At 37.2% G+C, this 19,815-nt stretch overlaps 1 protein-coding gene across 1 annotated transcript in view; it reads right to left on the reverse strand.

The window, feature by feature from the left end:
* LOC131944714 (kalirin) overlaps positions 1 to 19,815 on the reverse strand; it is a 190,170-nt gene that overhangs the window by 35,976 nt on the left and 134,379 nt on the right. Inside the window, exon 41 of the mRNA XM_059305505.1 lies at positions 1,570 to 1,782. Within this exon, the coding sequence (XP_059161488.1) occupies positions 1,570 to 1,782 (213 nt within the window). The remainder of the gene's footprint in view (positions 1 to 1,569; positions 1,783 to 19,815) is intronic.

The raw sequence follows: 19,815 nt of genomic DNA on the forward strand, positions 1-19,815 counted from the left end.
ACTACCTGACAGTAAGAAGATTGTGTGCCATACTGATACACAAAGAAGAAAGGCTTGCTTTCCATTTGTAAGAGATAGCGTGGTTTTCAAAATAACTACCCCCACCCTCACACCACCACCACCATTTCTCTCATTTGTTATAATGTTATTTTCTTTAGAACTTATGCTATGCACTATTGTCAGAGAAATTTCTTTAAAATTCTTGTATGCAGCAATATTGTAAGCAAAATTTCTATAAACGTGCATGAAATATTGTAAAAGATATTCACTTTAAACTCTTGTATGCAATATTGTTAAGAGTATTTTAAAAAAACAAGAAATAATGAAGTTCTGTCAAACTTGTCAATGTCTATTAGAAAAATGTTTGTGATTCTTCCAACTTTAATCTACATGCGAGCCAAGTACTGTCAAGAGTCAGGTGCAAGTTTAAATCCCAAACATCTACCTTTGAAATTTTTTATGCAAGAGATGGCCAAGTGGAGATTATGAGAATGTGTGGGTATTACTGGAGATTAAAGACATGAGTCACATACTTTTGCACATATACCCATATAGGCTGTGTTTGAAGGCTAAGTCACATGACTGTGTACATGCCCAGAGTAGCTGAGTTTAAAGGAATAAGTCACATGACTGTGTACATACCCACAGTGGCTGAGCTTAAAGGAATAAGTCACATGACTGTGTACATATCCACAGTGGCTGAGTTTAAAGGAATAAGTCACATGACTGTGTACATATCCACAGTGGATGAGCTTAAAGGAATAAGTCATATGACTGTGCACATACCCACAGTGGCTGAGCTTAAAAGAATAAGTCACATGACTGTGCACATACCCACAGTGGCTGAGCTTAAAGGAATAAGCAGAGGCATAGCGAGGGGGGGTGGGGGTATATATGTCCCAGGGTGCTGACCCTAGGGGGTGCCAAAATGGGTTTGAAAAAAAAATTAAAAGCTCATTTTAGCTGCAGTTTTGCATTATAAATATAAAAAAATATATGGGGGAGGGGGGAGCGCCAAATTGAAAGTTTGTCCCCGGGCGCCAGGAACGGTCGCTACGCCTCTGGTAATAAATCACATGACTGTGCACATGCCCACATTTGCTTTAATCAGTTTAATAAAACCATGCCAACTATATATTGATATACATTAGCATTAATTACAGGCATTATACTGCAGTTATGTGTAATCTGCACATTTATTTAAGTCACTTTACAACTGGTTTTTCCCATTTGAATTCAACATCACCTCACACTACATTTTAATCTAATTTTTATGTTTTCCTACAACTTTTTTTTTACACATTCTGGTCTCATAAAATACCAGCTGTTTACAATTCTTCACAGACCAAGGGCTAAATTTTAAGGAAACAAGTGAGTAGAGGCTTAAACTCAAAGTCATCTGATGTAAACATTATTCTAATCTTATACTGACTAAGGTTTCAGCTACATGCACACATGATGAGTTTAAGCCTTGTAATCAATGTAAGATTAGCATAATATTTACATCAGATCACCTAAAGTGAGTGTCTGAGAGACATCTAACGGCACCTACAAACAGATGTTACTTACCAGTTTAGCTGTGACATCATCTGTGGAGACCTCCTTGCTCTCTGGCTTGAATGAATGGTCTTGGATCTCCATAGGAGGGGGCATCTCTATATCCTGTGCTGGCTCTTCTTCCTCATTTGTGGAGTCTAGTGGCTGCTTCTGTGTTAAGACAGCCACCTGAGGAGTGATGACCCCTTGTTCGGCTGTTGGAGTGGTTTCCCCTGCTGTGGAGTCCTGAAATTAAACCAAAAGAAATATTTGAGACTCCCTGTTTAAAAAAAGGTAATGTATGAGAAAAACCTGAAATGGAAATTAGAAATGATTGAATATTTTATACAATCTTACCTTCTTAACTTTTCCCCTTCAGAGTAAATTGGACTTAATGTTACAAAAACAGATTACAATGTAACATAACATTCTTAAAATTTTATACAAACATTGGAAAATTGTTTTCTGCAAATGTTGCTAAGTGTAATGGGTAATTATTGACTTACCAGCATGTACAAATCATGTTAAAAATGAACAGCAATTACATGAACGTTGAATAAAATATTACTAAGAAATGTTGTATGGTAAAAGATGTTATTTTTATTTTAGTTGTAGGTTTACATAACATTAAAGCTTGTTTTGAAATATTATATGCATCTATAAAACTCAGCTATTATGATTTTAGGAGAATAAAAGGTTACTGTTGTTCAGCTTTCATATAGGCCTGCTTGTTAAACTTGAGTATCAAATACACTTAACATAACAACAGCTTATGCTGGGTAGGCTTTTGTTATCATTTTGAGATCTTACCGTATGCGATGAGCACTCATACTCTTTTTTCTTATGCTTGCTACAGGGACAGAATGCATACAGCACAAACGAGGTGACATCCATTGTGTAGCTTCATTCACACAACCTCTGGTGATCATTCAATGCTAGCCTTGTCTAACCACTCAACCACTTCATTAATCTTTGTGATTCCAGTTTAAAAGTTGAAAAACAGGAGTTTCTTAAAATGTCTTCTAAATGCTAGCCTTATTTAACCCCTTCTTCACATCATTAATGTTTGAGATTCAAGTTTTTTAAAATTGAAAAACAGAAGTTACTTAAAATGTCTTCTAAATGCAAGCCTTATCAAATCAATTAATTGCTTTATAAATGTTTGTCATTCCAGAAGAGAATTTTAACAAACCAAAAAATTCCAAGAAAGCCTGACTTTTGAGCAAATCTGCCTGACAAAAGACAAGAAACAGCTACTACATGTAGTCATTAACTTCATTCCTCAAATTGATTAGTTTTAAATAACTTGTCTAAATAACTAGCTTTAAACAAAAACCAAACAGCTATACAGTTTGTATGACAGGTGTTTTCAAACTGCACACAAGAAGAGAATTCTTTAGCTCTACAGGATAAACATTCACAAGCAATTGTTCAGCTGCATAGCTAGAATGTTTAGAAATGTTTTGTTTTTGTTCATTAAAATACAAGCATGATATAAAGTATTTTTAGATTAATGGCGGTGTCTTAGTGAAAAATCCATACAGAAAATGGAAGGGTTGGTTCAAGTGTTCTCTCTTTAAAATCTAAGCTAGTGCAGCAATAAAGGTGCCGGTAAGGTTTAGTTTAGGGGTGGAACAGTTGATGCTACCCCAGCTACAAAGTCAAATGATCTACTAATAAATGCTACTAATTGATAAAAAATGAAATATAAATTCAAAACAACCCTTAAGTTTACATGCAATCCAGTCCTAAATGTAGTTTTATGTATTAGATCCAAAACTATTATTGATAACATGAACACAGCTAAAGAAATTCACACATCAATGACTGTAAACTTTTATGAACATCCCCCCCCCCTTACCCCATTAAACTCACACCCCACCCCATTAAACACACATCCGCCCCACTAAACACACACACCCACCCCACAAAGCACACACCCCCACCACTAAACAAAGACCCTCATCCCATTAACAACCCTCCCCAGCCCCATAACGACAGCACATTTCTTTAATAAACCTACAACTGCCACTTCACACAAAAATAACTTGCTAATTCTATTTTTACATCTTTAAAATCTCCACCAATGCATCACTACAAGTTCTATCTCTGACTAGGGTAACCCCACAGGACAAGTAACCTGTCAAGTATTGACTAGAGAAACTTCTAGGACCCCCCTAAACCTGACCCTACATACAGCTAGTAAGGGGTCATCCATTTATGACGTCCACACTTGGGGGGGGGGAGGGGTTTGAAAAAAAAACTGACTTTTGTGGACAATTATGGACTTGTATAAGGAAAAAAAAAGTGGATTTTTGTTGGGAGGTAGGGGGGGGGGGGTCCAAAATATAAAAAAATTGTGGACGTCATAAATGGATGACCCCTAACCTCAGCCTACAGTGTCCCTACCCATCAGCCCTAGAGTATATGTGTACCATCTACACTTTACACATTCATCCCATCAGTTACAATCAACCCAACTTTCCAGAATGGGTAATTTTTTAAAAAAACGCATCCATTTGAATTAATGTTATATTAAACATTTGCATTGTTTACAGTATAATTATAATTGATCGTGTAATTTTTAAAAGCAGCCAGTAAAGTAAATCTATGGCTGTATTTTATTGTCTACTTTGGGTTGTAACATCGGATGCAGATAAAACTTATTTCAAAACCAGTTTTTTTCTAGTACATTTCCTAATCCGTGTATTTACAGTACTTTCCCTAGCCCAGTATTTCTACAGTATATTCCATAACCACGTGTATTTCTAGTACATTCATAATCCCATGTATTCACAACACATTCCCTGGTCCCGTATATTTATAGTACATTCTTTTTAAAAAAAAACGGCCTGCCAAACAGACGAAAAAATTACGTTTTATTTTTAAACACCGTACACAACCCCCCCCCCCCCCCCCCACCCCCTCTCCCTCCGCACACATCCAAAGGAAAGGTGGTAAAACTTAGAAAGCTAAATGAAATCCAGGAATGTAAATGTGCCCATCAAAGCTGTCTTTAAAAAGCGAACCATTTTCACAAATTAGGACGGGCTTCCTTCTGTCATGCATTGATATATGAGCGAGGCAAAGATAAACCTTAAAGAAATACTAACCCATATCAACATATTGTATAAGTGTAAGCATACAGGATACGGTCCACATACAATAGCGTGTAGTCATGACGGGGTCTTACTTAAACAGAAAAATAGACACAGCAGAGGCTCAAATCTAATCAGTTAACAAATGGTGTCACCATTTTAATGAACTCATTTAAATCGACCTTTGTTTTTGTATTTAGAATTTCAAACTACTAAACGCGCCAACCAGTTGTTGAAGGTCTGCGAAAACCACGTTCATTTATAATTATGTAGGGATAGGTGGGTGTGGACGAAACCTGTAGCCAAACAACTAAGCATTTAGATTTTAGACGAAATCAGAATAAAATATATTAAATAATTAGCCAATTCCACTACAACATGAATTTATTTTTTATTTCTAATCGAACTATTAAGATTAGGTAAAGTAAAATAACTATACGAGAAATAAACTAGTATGAAGTGAGCAAAATAATCAAGTTTAGCCTACAGGAAATGTGAAAAAATATAATCAAGTTTAGCCTAGAGGAAAGGTGCAGAAAATATAATCAAGTTTAGCCTAGAGGAAAGGTGCAGAAAATATAATCAAGTTTAGCCTACAGCCTACAGGAAATGTGAAGAAAATATAATCAAGTTTAGCCTAGAGGAAAGGTGCAGAAAATATAATCAAGTTTAGCCCAGAGACTAGACAGCCGGTAATGAAAACTCCGAAGACGACTAGCTAACACAGCCGTTAAGGTAGTCCAACTGCCGGCAAATAACACATGTAAATTATATTTTCCCCGTTCAATTCGGAAGCTTCGTGTATATTGGATTTGTTGTTTTTTCCCCCCATCACTTTTGAAAGGGCAAGTGACGATATGACGCAAGTTTAAAAAATAAAAAAAATACCCAAGCATCAGAAAGCGTGCATCGGTAAACCTACTTGTAGCGCAACTAGCCTTGGAGTATTGATACAGGGAAACCCTAAGCGACCATTGACGAGTGGAGCATTATCCCACTCGGCTGACACGATTCCAACTTTCATGTTTTGTTGTCGGCAGCAGTTTGTTCCAATCTTTAACGCGGCTATTGACATGACAATTATCTGAAGTCACGATTTGGGGCATATCCAGGGTGGCGCACGGTGGGGGAAAGCTGCGGGGATTTGGGTGAGCTACAAGTATCAAGGCTGTTGTTATGCAACCACATGTGGGTAGGGGTGGGTTGCTATGGAGTTGTTGCACTAGCTGGGTTTCATAATGAGTTCTTGCATGTGGATAAGGGTATGTTTCATAATGAGCAGTTGCATGTGGATAAGTATAGTTTCATAATGAGCAGTTGTATGTGGATAAGTATAGTTTCATAATGAGCAGTTGCATCTGGATAGGTATAGTTTCATAATGAGCAGTTGCATCTGTATATGTATAGTTTCATAATGAGCTCTTCCATGTGGATAGGTATAGTTTCATAATGAGCTGTTGCATGTGGATAGGTATAGTTTCATAATGAGCAGTTGCACCTGGATAGGTAGTTTCACAATGAGCTGTTACATGTGGATAGGTATAGTTTTATAATGAGCTGTTGCGTGTGGATAGGATATCCACGTCCAAATAAGCATGTTTTTCCATAGCTAGACATATCTTAAACTATAAAAGCATGAACAAAGGATGCTACCAGTATTTGAACAATATAAACTCTACAAAATATAATCGGCAACAACAACAGAAAACATGGAGTAAACCTAAAAAGGAAAGAAAGATAGGTTGAGATTATTAACAACAAAGTGCCGTGTCCTCTAACAAAAAGATAGCACAAAGTGCTATTAGAACGAGAAATGATTTCATTTATTCTAAAGTTGGTATAAAAAAGCTTCACACCACAACTCATGCTAACAATATTAAATATATAACATTTTGCTAAACTTTCAACTAAGCCTAACGGCTAAAAAAGCTACTAGACAAGCCTATTAAATACAAGCACTGATATCAGGAGTCATTAAAACATAAAAAGGGTACATCTCAAATTAGGTCGCAAGTAGAAAAATCACATGACTAGACACAGCCTTAACCTCAGGTAAGTAAAGCTCATCTATACAATCAACTCCTACACACCTTAGTGCGGCTTGTGACTCGTGTTACAAGCTATGATAAATTCAGACTCAAAAAAATATACGCACACTATTGTTCTTTTAGCAATGTCTGTTAAGAAAATTGTTTATCGGGGGTGGGGTGCTATAGCTATCACAAGCCTTTTAGAAAATTTTCTCCGGTGGAGGGGCGAACTTGAAACTTTCGGGGGAGGGGGGGGGGGGGGGGAGCACTTGTTGGGCAACCACTGGATGAAGTATACATGTTCTATATAAAAAAAAATTTTCTCTTACGTCCGAATGGGCTGTGGGCGTGCAACATTCCCAAAGAGATGCCTGAAAGAAACTCTTGTCGCTCGCTGAATAAACGTTGTAACAGCACTAATGTATAGGTCACTAGTCGGTTTAAACGTAGTATCACCGCCAACATCACAGCGAATACACGAAGTCACTAGTTAATTAAACCGTTGTACGACCACCCAAATTATAGAGAAGTCTGTAGCTTTTATAAATTAGAAACATTAACTACCATAGACCACCCATGTTAGAGAAGCTACAAACAATTAAAATAAATAATGCAACTAACGCATCACGATTTATTACTTCGTCCATTTAATCAGGAGTGGGCAATGTTTTTTAACTTAAAAAAAAATGAACATTAGATAAACTATTTTTATTTTTAAACCCATCTGTCAGGTGCACCGAAAATTAAATTATTTTTTTCGGGAACCTTCAGCTGCTGATTTGACATCAAATTTATCAGATCTACTTTTTTTTCTTCTAAAGGTTCCTTTTTCAAGTAACACATTTTTCTAAGAGTTATTAAATGAGAAAATAAATACAACCACGCAACGTCTAGAAATGACCACAACCACGCAACGTCTAGAAATGACCACAACCACGCAACGTCTAGAAATTACCACAACCACATAATGTCTAGAAATGCCTACAACCACATAATGTCTAGAAATGCCAACAACCGCACAATGTCTAGAAATGCCAACTATTACGGGTCAGTTATAGGTTAGATAGAAATAGGTTAGAATAATGTAAATTTAGGGGAGAGTGTGTGTGTGAGTTGAGTTTACCCTAGAGTATAGTTAACCCCGGTGTGTTTATGTATTGTTATCCCAAGGTCGAATGCGGTATAAAGCTGGAGTGAATGGTTGTTAGGGGTTAGTTTGTAGTGGTTAGGGCGAGGGCGAGGGCTACTCTGTTATGTGAAAAAGTGAGTCCAAATAAAAGTATTGAAGATAACCACAAATCGTTTCCTCAGTTGAACCAAATCTGGACGCAACACCAACAACCACACAATGTCTAGAAATGCCAACAACCACACAATGTCTAGAAATGCCAACAACCACACAATGTCTAGAAATGTCAACAACCACACAATGTCTAGAAATGCCAACAACCAAACAATGTCTAGGAATGCCTACAACCACACAATGTCTAGGAATGCCTACAACCACACAATGTCTAGAAATGCCAACAACCACACAATGTCTAGAAATGCCTACAACCACACAATGTCTAGAAATGCCAAAAACCACACAATGTCTAGAAATGCCTACAACCACACAATGTCTAGAAATGCCTACAACCACACAATGTCTAGAAATGCCAACAACCACACAATGTCTAGAAATGCCTACAACCACACAATGTCTAGAAATGCCTACAACCACACAATGTCTAGAAATGTCTACAACCACACAATGTCTAGAAATGTCAACAACGACACAATGTCTATCTAGAAATGCCAACAACCACACAATGTCTAGAAATGCCTACAACCACACAATGTCTAGAAATGCTTACAACCACACAATGTCTAGAAATGCCAACAACCACACAATGTCTAGAAATGCCAACAACCATATAATGTCTAGAAATGCCAACAACCACACAATGTCTAGAAATGCCAACAACCACACAATGTCTAGAAATGCTTACAACCACACAATGTCTAGAAATGCCTACAACCACACAATGTCTAGAAATGCTTACAACCACACAATGTCTAGAAATGACCACACAATTACCACAACCAGACCATCTAGAAACAACCAGAAAGCAAGCAGCTACAAAGGTATGGGCCATGGAACGCAGTCAGAAGCCGTTCGCAAATAGAACCGACACCCAACACCATCTTGTGTACTCTGACGTCCCATGTCAACAAAGCGACAGAAACGATTTCTCTAATTAGAAGAAAAACAATGACGATATACTCAACGCATTAAAAGGGTTAAATGGCGTTTTTCACTCATCACGATTTCGGTTTTAAATATTTTAAAATGTATAAGCTCACCTGGATATTTTTAACCAAGTCACGATCTTTCAATAAATAACCACGATGAAATGAATACAGAGTGTTTATCGGAGATCTTGGAGGGTTTTTTTTCTTGAATATTTATACAATTAATTAATTTCTTATGGAAATAGAAACCTGTATAGAATACAAGACTTCAGCTTCATGTAGAAAACGACGTCAACTTCAATTAAAAGAATCGCGTCTCATTTAAAGACACCTAGGTGAAATGAGTTTAACTCGACTGACTCTCATCCAGTAGACAAGATTTGATGAACCACCGCTACAATATGAGGAAGTTTGATGCTTACATCAATGATATTTTCAACTGATTGAATCATGCAGGGGACTACCAACAGCGACTAAGTAGAGCTTCCATATAAACCAAAACGATGATTTGAAGCAGTCTCCCAGTACGCATCAAACAGAATCAATTTTAAAAAGCCGTTAACAAGGCCAGATGTGTCTTTAATGACCTACGCCTGATATGAAATTTTCCACGTGAAGCAATCTCTAGTCATGAGCACACAAGGGAAGGTGAAAGTGTGAATAGCTAGAAAATCCCGGACGTGTATTCTAAATATAAAAGCAATGTCTGCGGGACTTACATCTATTCCTACAGCCATATTCACCTTATACACATTCCCACTTAAGCTTCTTCAATTTTCACCTAATACACATTCCCACTTCAGCAACTGCAATATTTGCCTAACATCCATTCCCTTTTGGGCAACTGCAATATTTGCCTAACATCCATTCCCTTTTGGGCAACTGCAATATTTGCCAAACATCCATTCCCTTTTGGGCAACTGCAATATTTGCCTAACATCCATTCCCTGTTGGGCAACTGCAATATTTGCCTAACATCCATTCCCTGTTGGGCAACTGCAATATTTGCTTAACATCCATACCCTGTTGGGCAACTGCAATATTTGCCTAACATCCATTCCCTTTTGGGCAACTGCAATATTTGCCTAACATCCATTCCCTTTTGGGAAACTGCAATATTTGCCTAACATCCATTCCCTGTTGGGCAAGTGCAATATTTGCCTAACATTAATTTATTGTTAACCAACTAAAGAAGCTACAACACCTAAAGGTTGAGTCATGACAAAAGTAATTTAAAAATTTAGTAATGAAACACGAACCAGACGACGCTAATAGCAAAGATACCCAGACAGGGCGAAGGGGAGACTAACCGAGCTAAATACGGCAGCAGAGAAAAACAGTGGCTTGACCTGGTGATAGTATCACGCGTAATTATACAGCTATGTAATTATAGATGGCTTGATGAGCGACCGGGATGAACTCGGTACAAATATTCGTGGAGGTTATGGGATACCAGCGGTTCTCATCAAATGTTATAGGTACCCTTAGAGACAAATTGTTGAACTAACGTATCAACATGTACATATAGAAATACCAGTGGTTCTCATCAACTGTTATAGGTACCCTTAGAGACAAATTGTTGAACTAACGTATCAACATGTACATATAGAAATACCAGCGGTTCTCATCAACTGTTATAGGTACCCTTAGAGACAAATTGTTGAACTAACGTATCAACATGTACATATAGAAATACCAGTGGTTCTCATCAAGTGTTATAGGTACCCTTAGAGACAAATTGTTGAACTAACGTATCAACATGTACATATAGAAATACCAGCGGTTCTCATCAACTGTTATAGGTACCCTTAGAGACAAGTTGTTGAATTAACGTACCAATGTACATATAGAAATACCAGCGGTTCTCATCAACTGTTATAGGTACCCTTAGAGACAAGTTGTTGAATTAACGTACCAATGTACATATAGAAATACCAGCGGTTCTCATCAACTGTTATAGGTACCTCTAGAGACAAGTTGTTGAACTAACGTATAAATATGTACATATAGAAATACTAGAGTTTCTCATTAACTGTTATAGGTACCTTTGGAGACAAGTTCTTGCAATAACGTATAATAGAAATACCAGAGGATCTTATCAACTGTTATAGGTACCTCAACAGACTCATTGTAGAACTTAAGTATTCGCATGTACATATAGCGATACCAGTAGTTCTCATCAACGTCCACACTCAACTCAAAGGCCATGCCGTATGTCCATATCATTCGAATAAAATAAAAATAAAACAGAACGCGTAATGAGATTTCAAATGGGATTTCATAAATGTATACAGACAAGGGGGTGTGTGAAGTGTCTGTTCAAGCAATAACCAAGTGAAACAATTCATGTCATGTAAATAATCAAAATATTCCCTCTAGTTTGAACCATGAAATAAGCAAGCCAGATAGATTAAACTCAAAACGAATCATTAGCAATCGAATGTTAAAATTAAATTAAAAATTAAAAAAGAAAAAAAGAAAGTAAATATAAATAGCAGCAGGATCAGCCGAAGAAATTACTCTCCCTGCAGCTGATAAGAATCTGACGATATTTTCAAACGTCATAACGAATGAGCAGCAAAAATAATTTCGTCAGAACTGCGTAAATAAAGGTTTGTTTTAGAGAAAACAAAAGAAATGCGTGGGTAGCTTGTAGGGCAGCAAAGTCATGATATGTTGCAAATTAAGTATGCATAGACAAGGGAGATTTCAAATTCATATATATATATATATATATATATATATATATATATATATATATATATATATATATATATATATATATATATATATATATATATATATATATATATATATATATATATATATATATACGCTGATGTACATACAGAAAGAAACATCTATACATGTTCATACAGCATATTTTACTGATGGGTTACCGAACACCAGATTTAAATATAACGTGACTTTGAAATTCTAGTCACGCCCATAACGGTAGTGGGTAGATTAACATAACTAAACACTGTTGGAATATGCAGGTAGGAGTGACGCGCTGTATATCTCGCTAACCAAATGTGAAAAAAAAAAGTAGCTGGGTATTTGTAAACGATAATTTTAAAGATTTTTTTTTCTCTCTTAGACCCTAAACAAACAAAAACTGGAGAATCTGTAGCGAGAATAAAATAAGTTAACGCGATTAGCGCAGTACAACAGCGAGACTCTACTCCACCCATACCTAAAATAATACGATTGCTGATATCGGTGTATTCACCAGATTTTTTTTTTAAATATTACTCTGGTGAGCAGAATGTCTACTTTAAAAACATTGCATTCAACATGCGAATTTTTTAATTTTTTTTTTTTTTTTTTTTGCTGCTACACTGGTACAAAGTTTGATCAAAAGGAAGGGAGGATACTAAATATCAGCGAGATGAAGTTAAACTCTGAGCTGAAGAGTATTTAGTTTTATCTTGTAGTTTTAATACGTTTTATATACCGACTACACAGAGGAAGAAAATTACCACTAAGCTCTAATGTTACATCATAAAAATGGAGACACGATCAAACATGTTTTAACACTTCAGGTGTACAGCGTACAACAGCTGTACGGTGGTTTATGAGGAAACGCATAGATCTAGTATAAGACATGGCACCAAAATAAAAATAGAAATAACGCATACATCTAGTATAAGACATGGCACCAAAATAAAAGTAGAAATAACGCATACATCTAGTATAAGACAAGGCACCAAAATAAAAGTAGAAATAACGCATAGATCTAGTATAAGACATGGCACCAAAATAAAAGTAGAAATAACGCATACATCTAGTATAAGACATGGCACCAAAATAAAAGTAGAAATAACGCATAGATCTAGTATAAGACATGGCACCAAAATAAAAGTAGAAATAACGCATACATCTAGTATAAGACATGGCACCAAAATAAAAGTAGAAATAACGCATACATCTAGTATAAGACATGGCACCGAAATAAAAGTAGAAATAACGCATAGATCTAGTATAAGACATGGCACCAAAATAAAAGTAGAAATAACGCATACATCTAGTATAAGACATGGCACCAAAATAAAAGTAGAAATAACGCATACATCTAGTATAAGACATGGCACCAAAATAAAAGTAGAAATAACGCATGCATCTAGTATAAGACATGGCACCAAAATAAAAGTAGAAATAACGCATAGATCTAGTATAAGACATGGCACCAAAATAAAAGTAGAAATAACGCATACATCTAGTATAATCAGAGACATGGCACCAAAGTAAAAGTAGAAATAACGCATACATCTAGTATAATCACAGACATGGCACCAAAATAAAAGTAGAAATAACGCATACATCTAGTATAAGACATGGCACCAAAATAAAAGTAGAAATAACGCATACATCTAGTGTAAGACATGGCACCAAAATAAAAGTAGAAATAACGCATACATCTAGTATAAGACATGGCACCAAAATAAAAGTAGAAATAACGCATAGATCTAGTATAAGACAAGGCCCCAAAGTAAAAGTAGAAATAACGCATACATCTAGTATAAGACATGGCACCAAAATAAAAGTAGAAATAACGCATACATCTAGTATAAGACAAGGCCCCAAAGTAAAAGTAGAAATAACGCATACATCTAGTATAAGACATGGCACCAAAATAAAAGTAGAAATAACGCAAACATTTCAAGAAATACCAGATGACACTCGAATGCAAATCTTGCACTTAATAGAGTTGAAAATAATGCGTGTATAAAAAGTTAAACCTGATCTGCTAAAACAATAACAATATAATCCTACATAATACGCATAGATGAACAACACATTCCTAGGCAGAGATAAACTATTATGTTCTTTTTTTGTCGAAGAGAGCTTTTAAGTTTTAGACCTTAAAGTGGTTATAGCACCAAATCCTTTACACTATAGGCCTACCCGTGCACATCTTAAGAACTTAAGCTTTCATAATCTAAAAATATTTAATAAAGTCCATAACAACTTGTAACTATCAAAGGGGACTTAAAAAACGGTAGAATTCAAAGTAGATTTTAACTTTCAAAATACGTTTGCTAATTTTTGTTATAAAACCTGGGTTAATAATTTAGAAAAAAAATAAAAAGTAAAACCAATGCAGCAAAGAAATCCAACGAAACAAAACAAAAAAAGTCGTGATTGAGCTACACAGGTGTATACATATGACAATCGCCGCGTGTGTGCTGGCACGAGGCGGTGGTGTCGGAATAAAAACAAGGCGGCTCCCGTGTCTTGAGACCGTGTGTTGTCAGCCGGCGACAGTATTGACAGCAGCCACTGCTCGCTAGTCGATGGGGCGACGAGTGGTGCTGCTGCTGGTGGATGTGGTGGTCTGAGACTCAATGGGGACATTGGAAGGGTAGATGTGACGTCGTTTTATCGCAGAGGTTGGTCTGTTAACTATGTCATCAGTAAAGGTAGTGAATGGGGACATTGGAAGGGTAGATGTGACGGCGTTTTATCGCAGAGATTGGTCTGTTAACAATGTCATCAGTAAAGGTAGTGAATGGGGACATTGGAAGGGTAGATGTGACGTCGTTTTATCGCAGAGATTGGTCTGTTAACTATGTCATCAGTAAAGGTAGTGAATGGGGACATTGGAAGGGTAGATGTGACGGCGTTGTATCACAGAGATTGGTCTGTTGACAATGTCATCAGTAAAGGTAGTGAATGGGGACATTGGAAGGGTAGATGTGACGGCGTTGTATCACAGAGATTGGTCTGTTGACAATGTCATCAGTAAAGGTAGTGAATGGGGACATTGGAAGGGTAGATGTGACGGCGTTTTATCGCAGAGGTTGGTCTGTTAACTATGTCATCAGTAAAGGTAGTGAATGGGGACATTGGAAGGGTAGATGTGACGTCGTTTTATCGCAGAGATTGGTCTGTTAACTATGTCATCAGTAAAGGTAGTGAATGGGGACATTGGAAGGGTAGATGTGACGGCGTTGTATCACAGAGATTGGTCTGTTGACAATGTCATCAGTAAAGGTAGTGAATGGGGACATTGGAAGGGTAGATGTGACGGCGTTGTATCACAGAGATTGGTCTGTTGACAATGTCATCAGTAAAGGTAGTGAATGGGGACATTGGAAGGGTAGATGTGACGGCGTTTTATCGCAGAGGTTGGTCTGTTAACTATGTCATCAGTAAAGGTAGTGAATGGGGACATTGGAAGGGTAGATGTGACGGCGTTGTATCACAGAGATTGGTCTGTTGACAATGTCATCAGTAAAGGTAGTGAATGGGGACATTGGAAGGGTAGATGTGACGGCGTTTTATCGCAGAGGTTGGTCTGTTAACTATGTCATCAGTAAAGGTAGTGAATGGGGACATTGGAAGGGTAGATGTGACGGCGTTTTATCGCAGAGGTTGGTCTGTTAACTATGTCATTAGTAAAGGTAGTGAATGAAATATTTATTTTTAAAAAGTCTTTCAATGTGGAATGAGGAACTGTTTTGTTATGATGCAAGGACGGAGTTTTGTTGAAATATTGACATCAACCGGAAGGACGGAGAGGGTAGGGTGGGGGTGGGGATGGTATCAAAACAGTGGTTAAAAACAAAACATATTAAGAACTTAAGCTTTATTCAGTGTAGAGTAACAAAGCACAAGATGTTACATCTTAGTTACTTAAAATAAAGTGCTATAGGCCTATTCTTTTTTATATGAATCTTTTAGCAGATTGTACCAAGTACTATTATTATTATTAGATTTTTTTCAGAGAATAGCTTTTGCAGCGTAATGTTGTTAAATTTCTTTGAAATGTCGTTAAAAAAATGTTAATGACGACCATTGACACATTTGTATGTGGGAAAACTTGGAGATAGATGCTGGGGAAAACATCTTATTGTTTAGTACCAAGTTTTAACCTGTGTTCTTTTTATGTGTACCTTCTGCTTTAAAAAAAAACGCGAATAAAGGATTAAGTCTTTGTGATACGTATTTTAGACGAGTTAATAATATGCACCTTAAATGACACAGCTGCACGCTCAGTGTGAGTACAAAACGCATACATGCAACGCAATTTGAGTCAGTACACAAATTACACCAAGCACACAGAATGATTAAAAAACACAGCTTTGAGTATTAAAACAACATAGTAACACGCTTAAAGTGGGTATTAAAGACATAGGTAGCAAGCTTAAAGTGGGTATTAAAGACACAGCCAGCACGCTTAAAGTGGGTATTAAAGACATAGGTAGCAAGCTTAAAGTGGGTATTAAAGACACAGCCAGCACGCTTAAAGTGGGTATTAAAGACATAGGTAGCAAGCTTAAAGTGGGTATTAAAGACACAGCCAGCACGCTTAAAGTGGGTATTAAAGACATAGGTAGCACGCTTAACGTGGGTATTTAAGACACAGCTAGCATGTTTAAAGTGGGTATTAAAGACACAGCTAGCATGTTTAAAGTGGGTATTTAAGACACAGCTAGCAAGCTTAAAGTGGGTATTTAAGACACAGCTAGCATGTTTAAAGTGGCTATAGAAATCACATAATCTACACACTTAAACTGAGTGAAACGAAACCGGCCTTGAGCAGGCAGGGCAAGACTGATCTATCAATGATGTTTAGTTGTTCAATTAAACCACTTTCTCCCATGAAGGGAAGCCTCACGACCTTGCTTGTGTTTACAAGTATTAATCTAGTCACCCTCAGTGCAAACGTTCCTATACAGTCAATACCATTTGAAACTTGACATGAACCTAGACAAACACTGTCTAGAGCATTCGACTTATAAGATGTGGAGAGTAATCTTCGCAAATCATAAAGGCCATATTTTTAAATACATGATTTAACGAGGCGGATTTTGTACCCTTACGATAATACGGTTAAAAACGTTAAGGAAGATTCTCCAGAATGGCAAGGCAGCAGTTTGTTGTCTGTGGCATGGCTGGGAAGGGGGGAGGGGGACAAATAGCGCGAGCATGGAAACTGATCGATAAGTAGAAGAATGCGGGAAAGCAACAGGTTCTGGTGGGGCGGGGCGCGTGGTGTGGGGTGGGGTAGGGGGAGAGCACTGCGTGAGACGGAAGCAATTCTGGCCTGACATCACGTTTAGGTTTCAACACAGTGACACTGTCGGAGGTTTCTGTAGGTCACAGGTCTAAACACACTGTCAGATCTTTGTTTAGATCACGTGTCTAAACACAGTGACACTGCCATATGTTTGAGGCACAGGTCTAAACACACTGACACTGTCACATGTCTGTTTAGGTCACGTGTCTTCTAAACACAGTGACACTGTCAGAGATTTGTTTAGCTCACAGTGACACATATGAGCATATGCACATGCCTATGAAAGCCTGGGTTAAGAACTTCTTTAATAAATTGATTATGAAATGTCCAAAATGGCATAAACATTCATTCCACTCTTTATTTAATAACAAATAAAGTACCCTCTCGACGAATAATTTTCATGCATGCTGGACGAATTGTAGTATTCAGAGTTTTTTTAGTTTTTTTTTTTTTTACAGGTCGAATGTCTTGAACAGTGGTTCTTAGCCTGAACAGTGGTTCTTAGCCTGAACAGTGGTTCTTAGCCTGATCAGTGGTTCTTAGCCTGAACAGTGGTTCTTAGCCTGGGTTCAATCGAACCCTAGGGGTTCATCGAGACAGTCTCCGGGATTCAGCAAAGACACACCCGACTAATTCACGATAGGATTTTATCAGTGCGGACGATAGATCTATTAAGAAGGATTTGATACATTCACAGGTGATACTTGTAGGGTTCGGTACTTCCAAAAAGGTTAAGAACCACTGATCTAGAAGAAGTGAAGTACATTAACGATAGGACGGTTCAATTCTAGGTACGCTGGCTAACATTGTTATCTCCTGGGCTAAATCCCCATCAAAGCTCAGTAATAAGGTTTAAAGGACTATGGCGCTTCAGTTGTCCACAAGCCGATGGGTCTAAATATAAAACCATTTTAAAATAAACATTTCTCTCAGGTAAGGGGCGATTTAAAAACCCACACCCGAACAATTCAGACGCATTAAAATAGAATTGGAAAAAAATGAGTTTTAAAAAAAATATAGTTTATCGGAGTTGAGGTTAGGTAAGAAGGACCGCCCCCCCCCCCCCCTTTATACACAGGTGCAGGCTTTTTTTTTAATGCATACTCACCGGGGCAATAAAACGGGATAGAAATAGATGCAACTGGTCTAATGACAAGGCAGGGCTGTTCAAGTCATCAGCTGAACACAAGAGTTAAGTGAATGAGGGAAGACAAGGGCAGGGGAGGGATGTGAAAGATATGGGAGGGGGGGAGGAGACACTGGTAGGAGAGGGATGTGAAAGAGATGTGGGGGGGGGGGGACACTGCATGTCATGCCTTGCTGCTGTCTGTGTGTGTTTAAAAGTTTTAGTGAGCAGAGTTCACATTGAATTTACCTCTCATAGATGTACCATCAGATCTAATTAACAAGACCCATGATTAACAACGTACGTTAACTCTGAATAGCTTTAGAGACGATACGTCAATCTTTTTAAAAAAACGTTAACGCATTAAATGTACATTCAGCACGTTTCCGTTTAGAATAAAATGAAAGAATTTTTTTTTAAATATAGCTGAATTCTTATGAAAGGTTCCAACGTTATTACATAGCTAATGTATTATAACCAGGTAAGTAAACATCAAATTATTGCACACACATAAATACTACAGACTTTGTTGTTCAAAACCCACATAAAGTTGCTTTAGATTAATCCACTTTTTTTTCAACTCTGGCAGCACAATATGTTAAGTTCGCTGCCACAGGTTTAAAGCTGATTTATGTAACCCAAATGTATATGTCAACCAATTGTATGTTGGTTGAGACGTATCTAATTTTTTTTTAATATTTAAAACAAACGAACATTCAACTCAAACTGTTTTATGTGGGAGTTGAATTAACGTGACACAGCTTCAGACAAGATTTACGGGTCAGTTGCTGGGCTATACCAAATGTTAACGTTAGGTTCACTGTCCATGCTGTCCATGTTAACAGAAACAAGCATGGCTAAAACCACCAAGTCAAGAAACAACCACAGTCATACCAAGCGGCATATTTAAGTAAGTGTACCCACTCCATCCCTACATATCTAAGTGTACTCCTCCACCGTACACCTAAGTGTACTTCACTATTATGGTAGTTAGAGAGAGAGAGAGAGAACCGTTATAGTAGTTATAGTGAGAGAACTGTTAAAGTACTTATAGTGAGAGAACTGTTAAAGTACTTATAGTGAGAGAACTGTTAAAGTACTTATAGTGAGAGAGAAACAACTTACAAAGCAATTGCCGTAACAAAGCTTCCACAACATCCCTGCATATCTAAGTGTACTCCTCCGCCGTATATATAAGTGTACTTCACTGTTATGGTACTTATACTGAGAGAACTGTTAGAGTACTTATAGTAATAGAACTGTTAAAGTACTTATAGTGAGAGAACTGTTAGAGTACTTATAGTAATAGAACTGTTAAAGTAGTTATAGTGAGAGAGAAACAACTTACAAAGCAATTGCCGTAACAAAGCTTCCACAACATCCCTGCATATCTAAGTGTACTCCTCCACCGTATACATAAGTGTACTTCACTGTTATGGTAGTTATAGTGAGAGAACTGTTAAAGTAGTTATAGTGAGAGAACTGCTATAGTACTTATAGTGAGAGAGAAACAACTTACAAAGCAATTGCCGTAAAAAAGCTTCAACAACATCCCTGCATATCTAAGTGTACTCCTCCGCCGTATACATAAGTGTACTTCACTGTTACAGTACTTATAGTGAGAGAACTGTTAAAGTAGTTATAGTGAGAGAACTGCTATAGTACTTATAGTGAGAGAGAAACAACTTACAAAGCAATTGCCGTAACAAAGCTTCAACAACATCCCTGCATATCTAAGTGTACTCCTCCGCCGTATACATAAGT

Source organism: Physella acuta, unplaced genomic scaffold, assembly GCF_028476545.2.
Source record: "Physella acuta isolate Inbredline_101_S28 unplaced genomic scaffold, ASM2847654v3 ptg000505l, whole genome shotgun sequence".
Taxonomy (NCBI): domain Eukaryota; kingdom Metazoa; phylum Mollusca; class Gastropoda; family Physidae; genus Physella; species Physella acuta.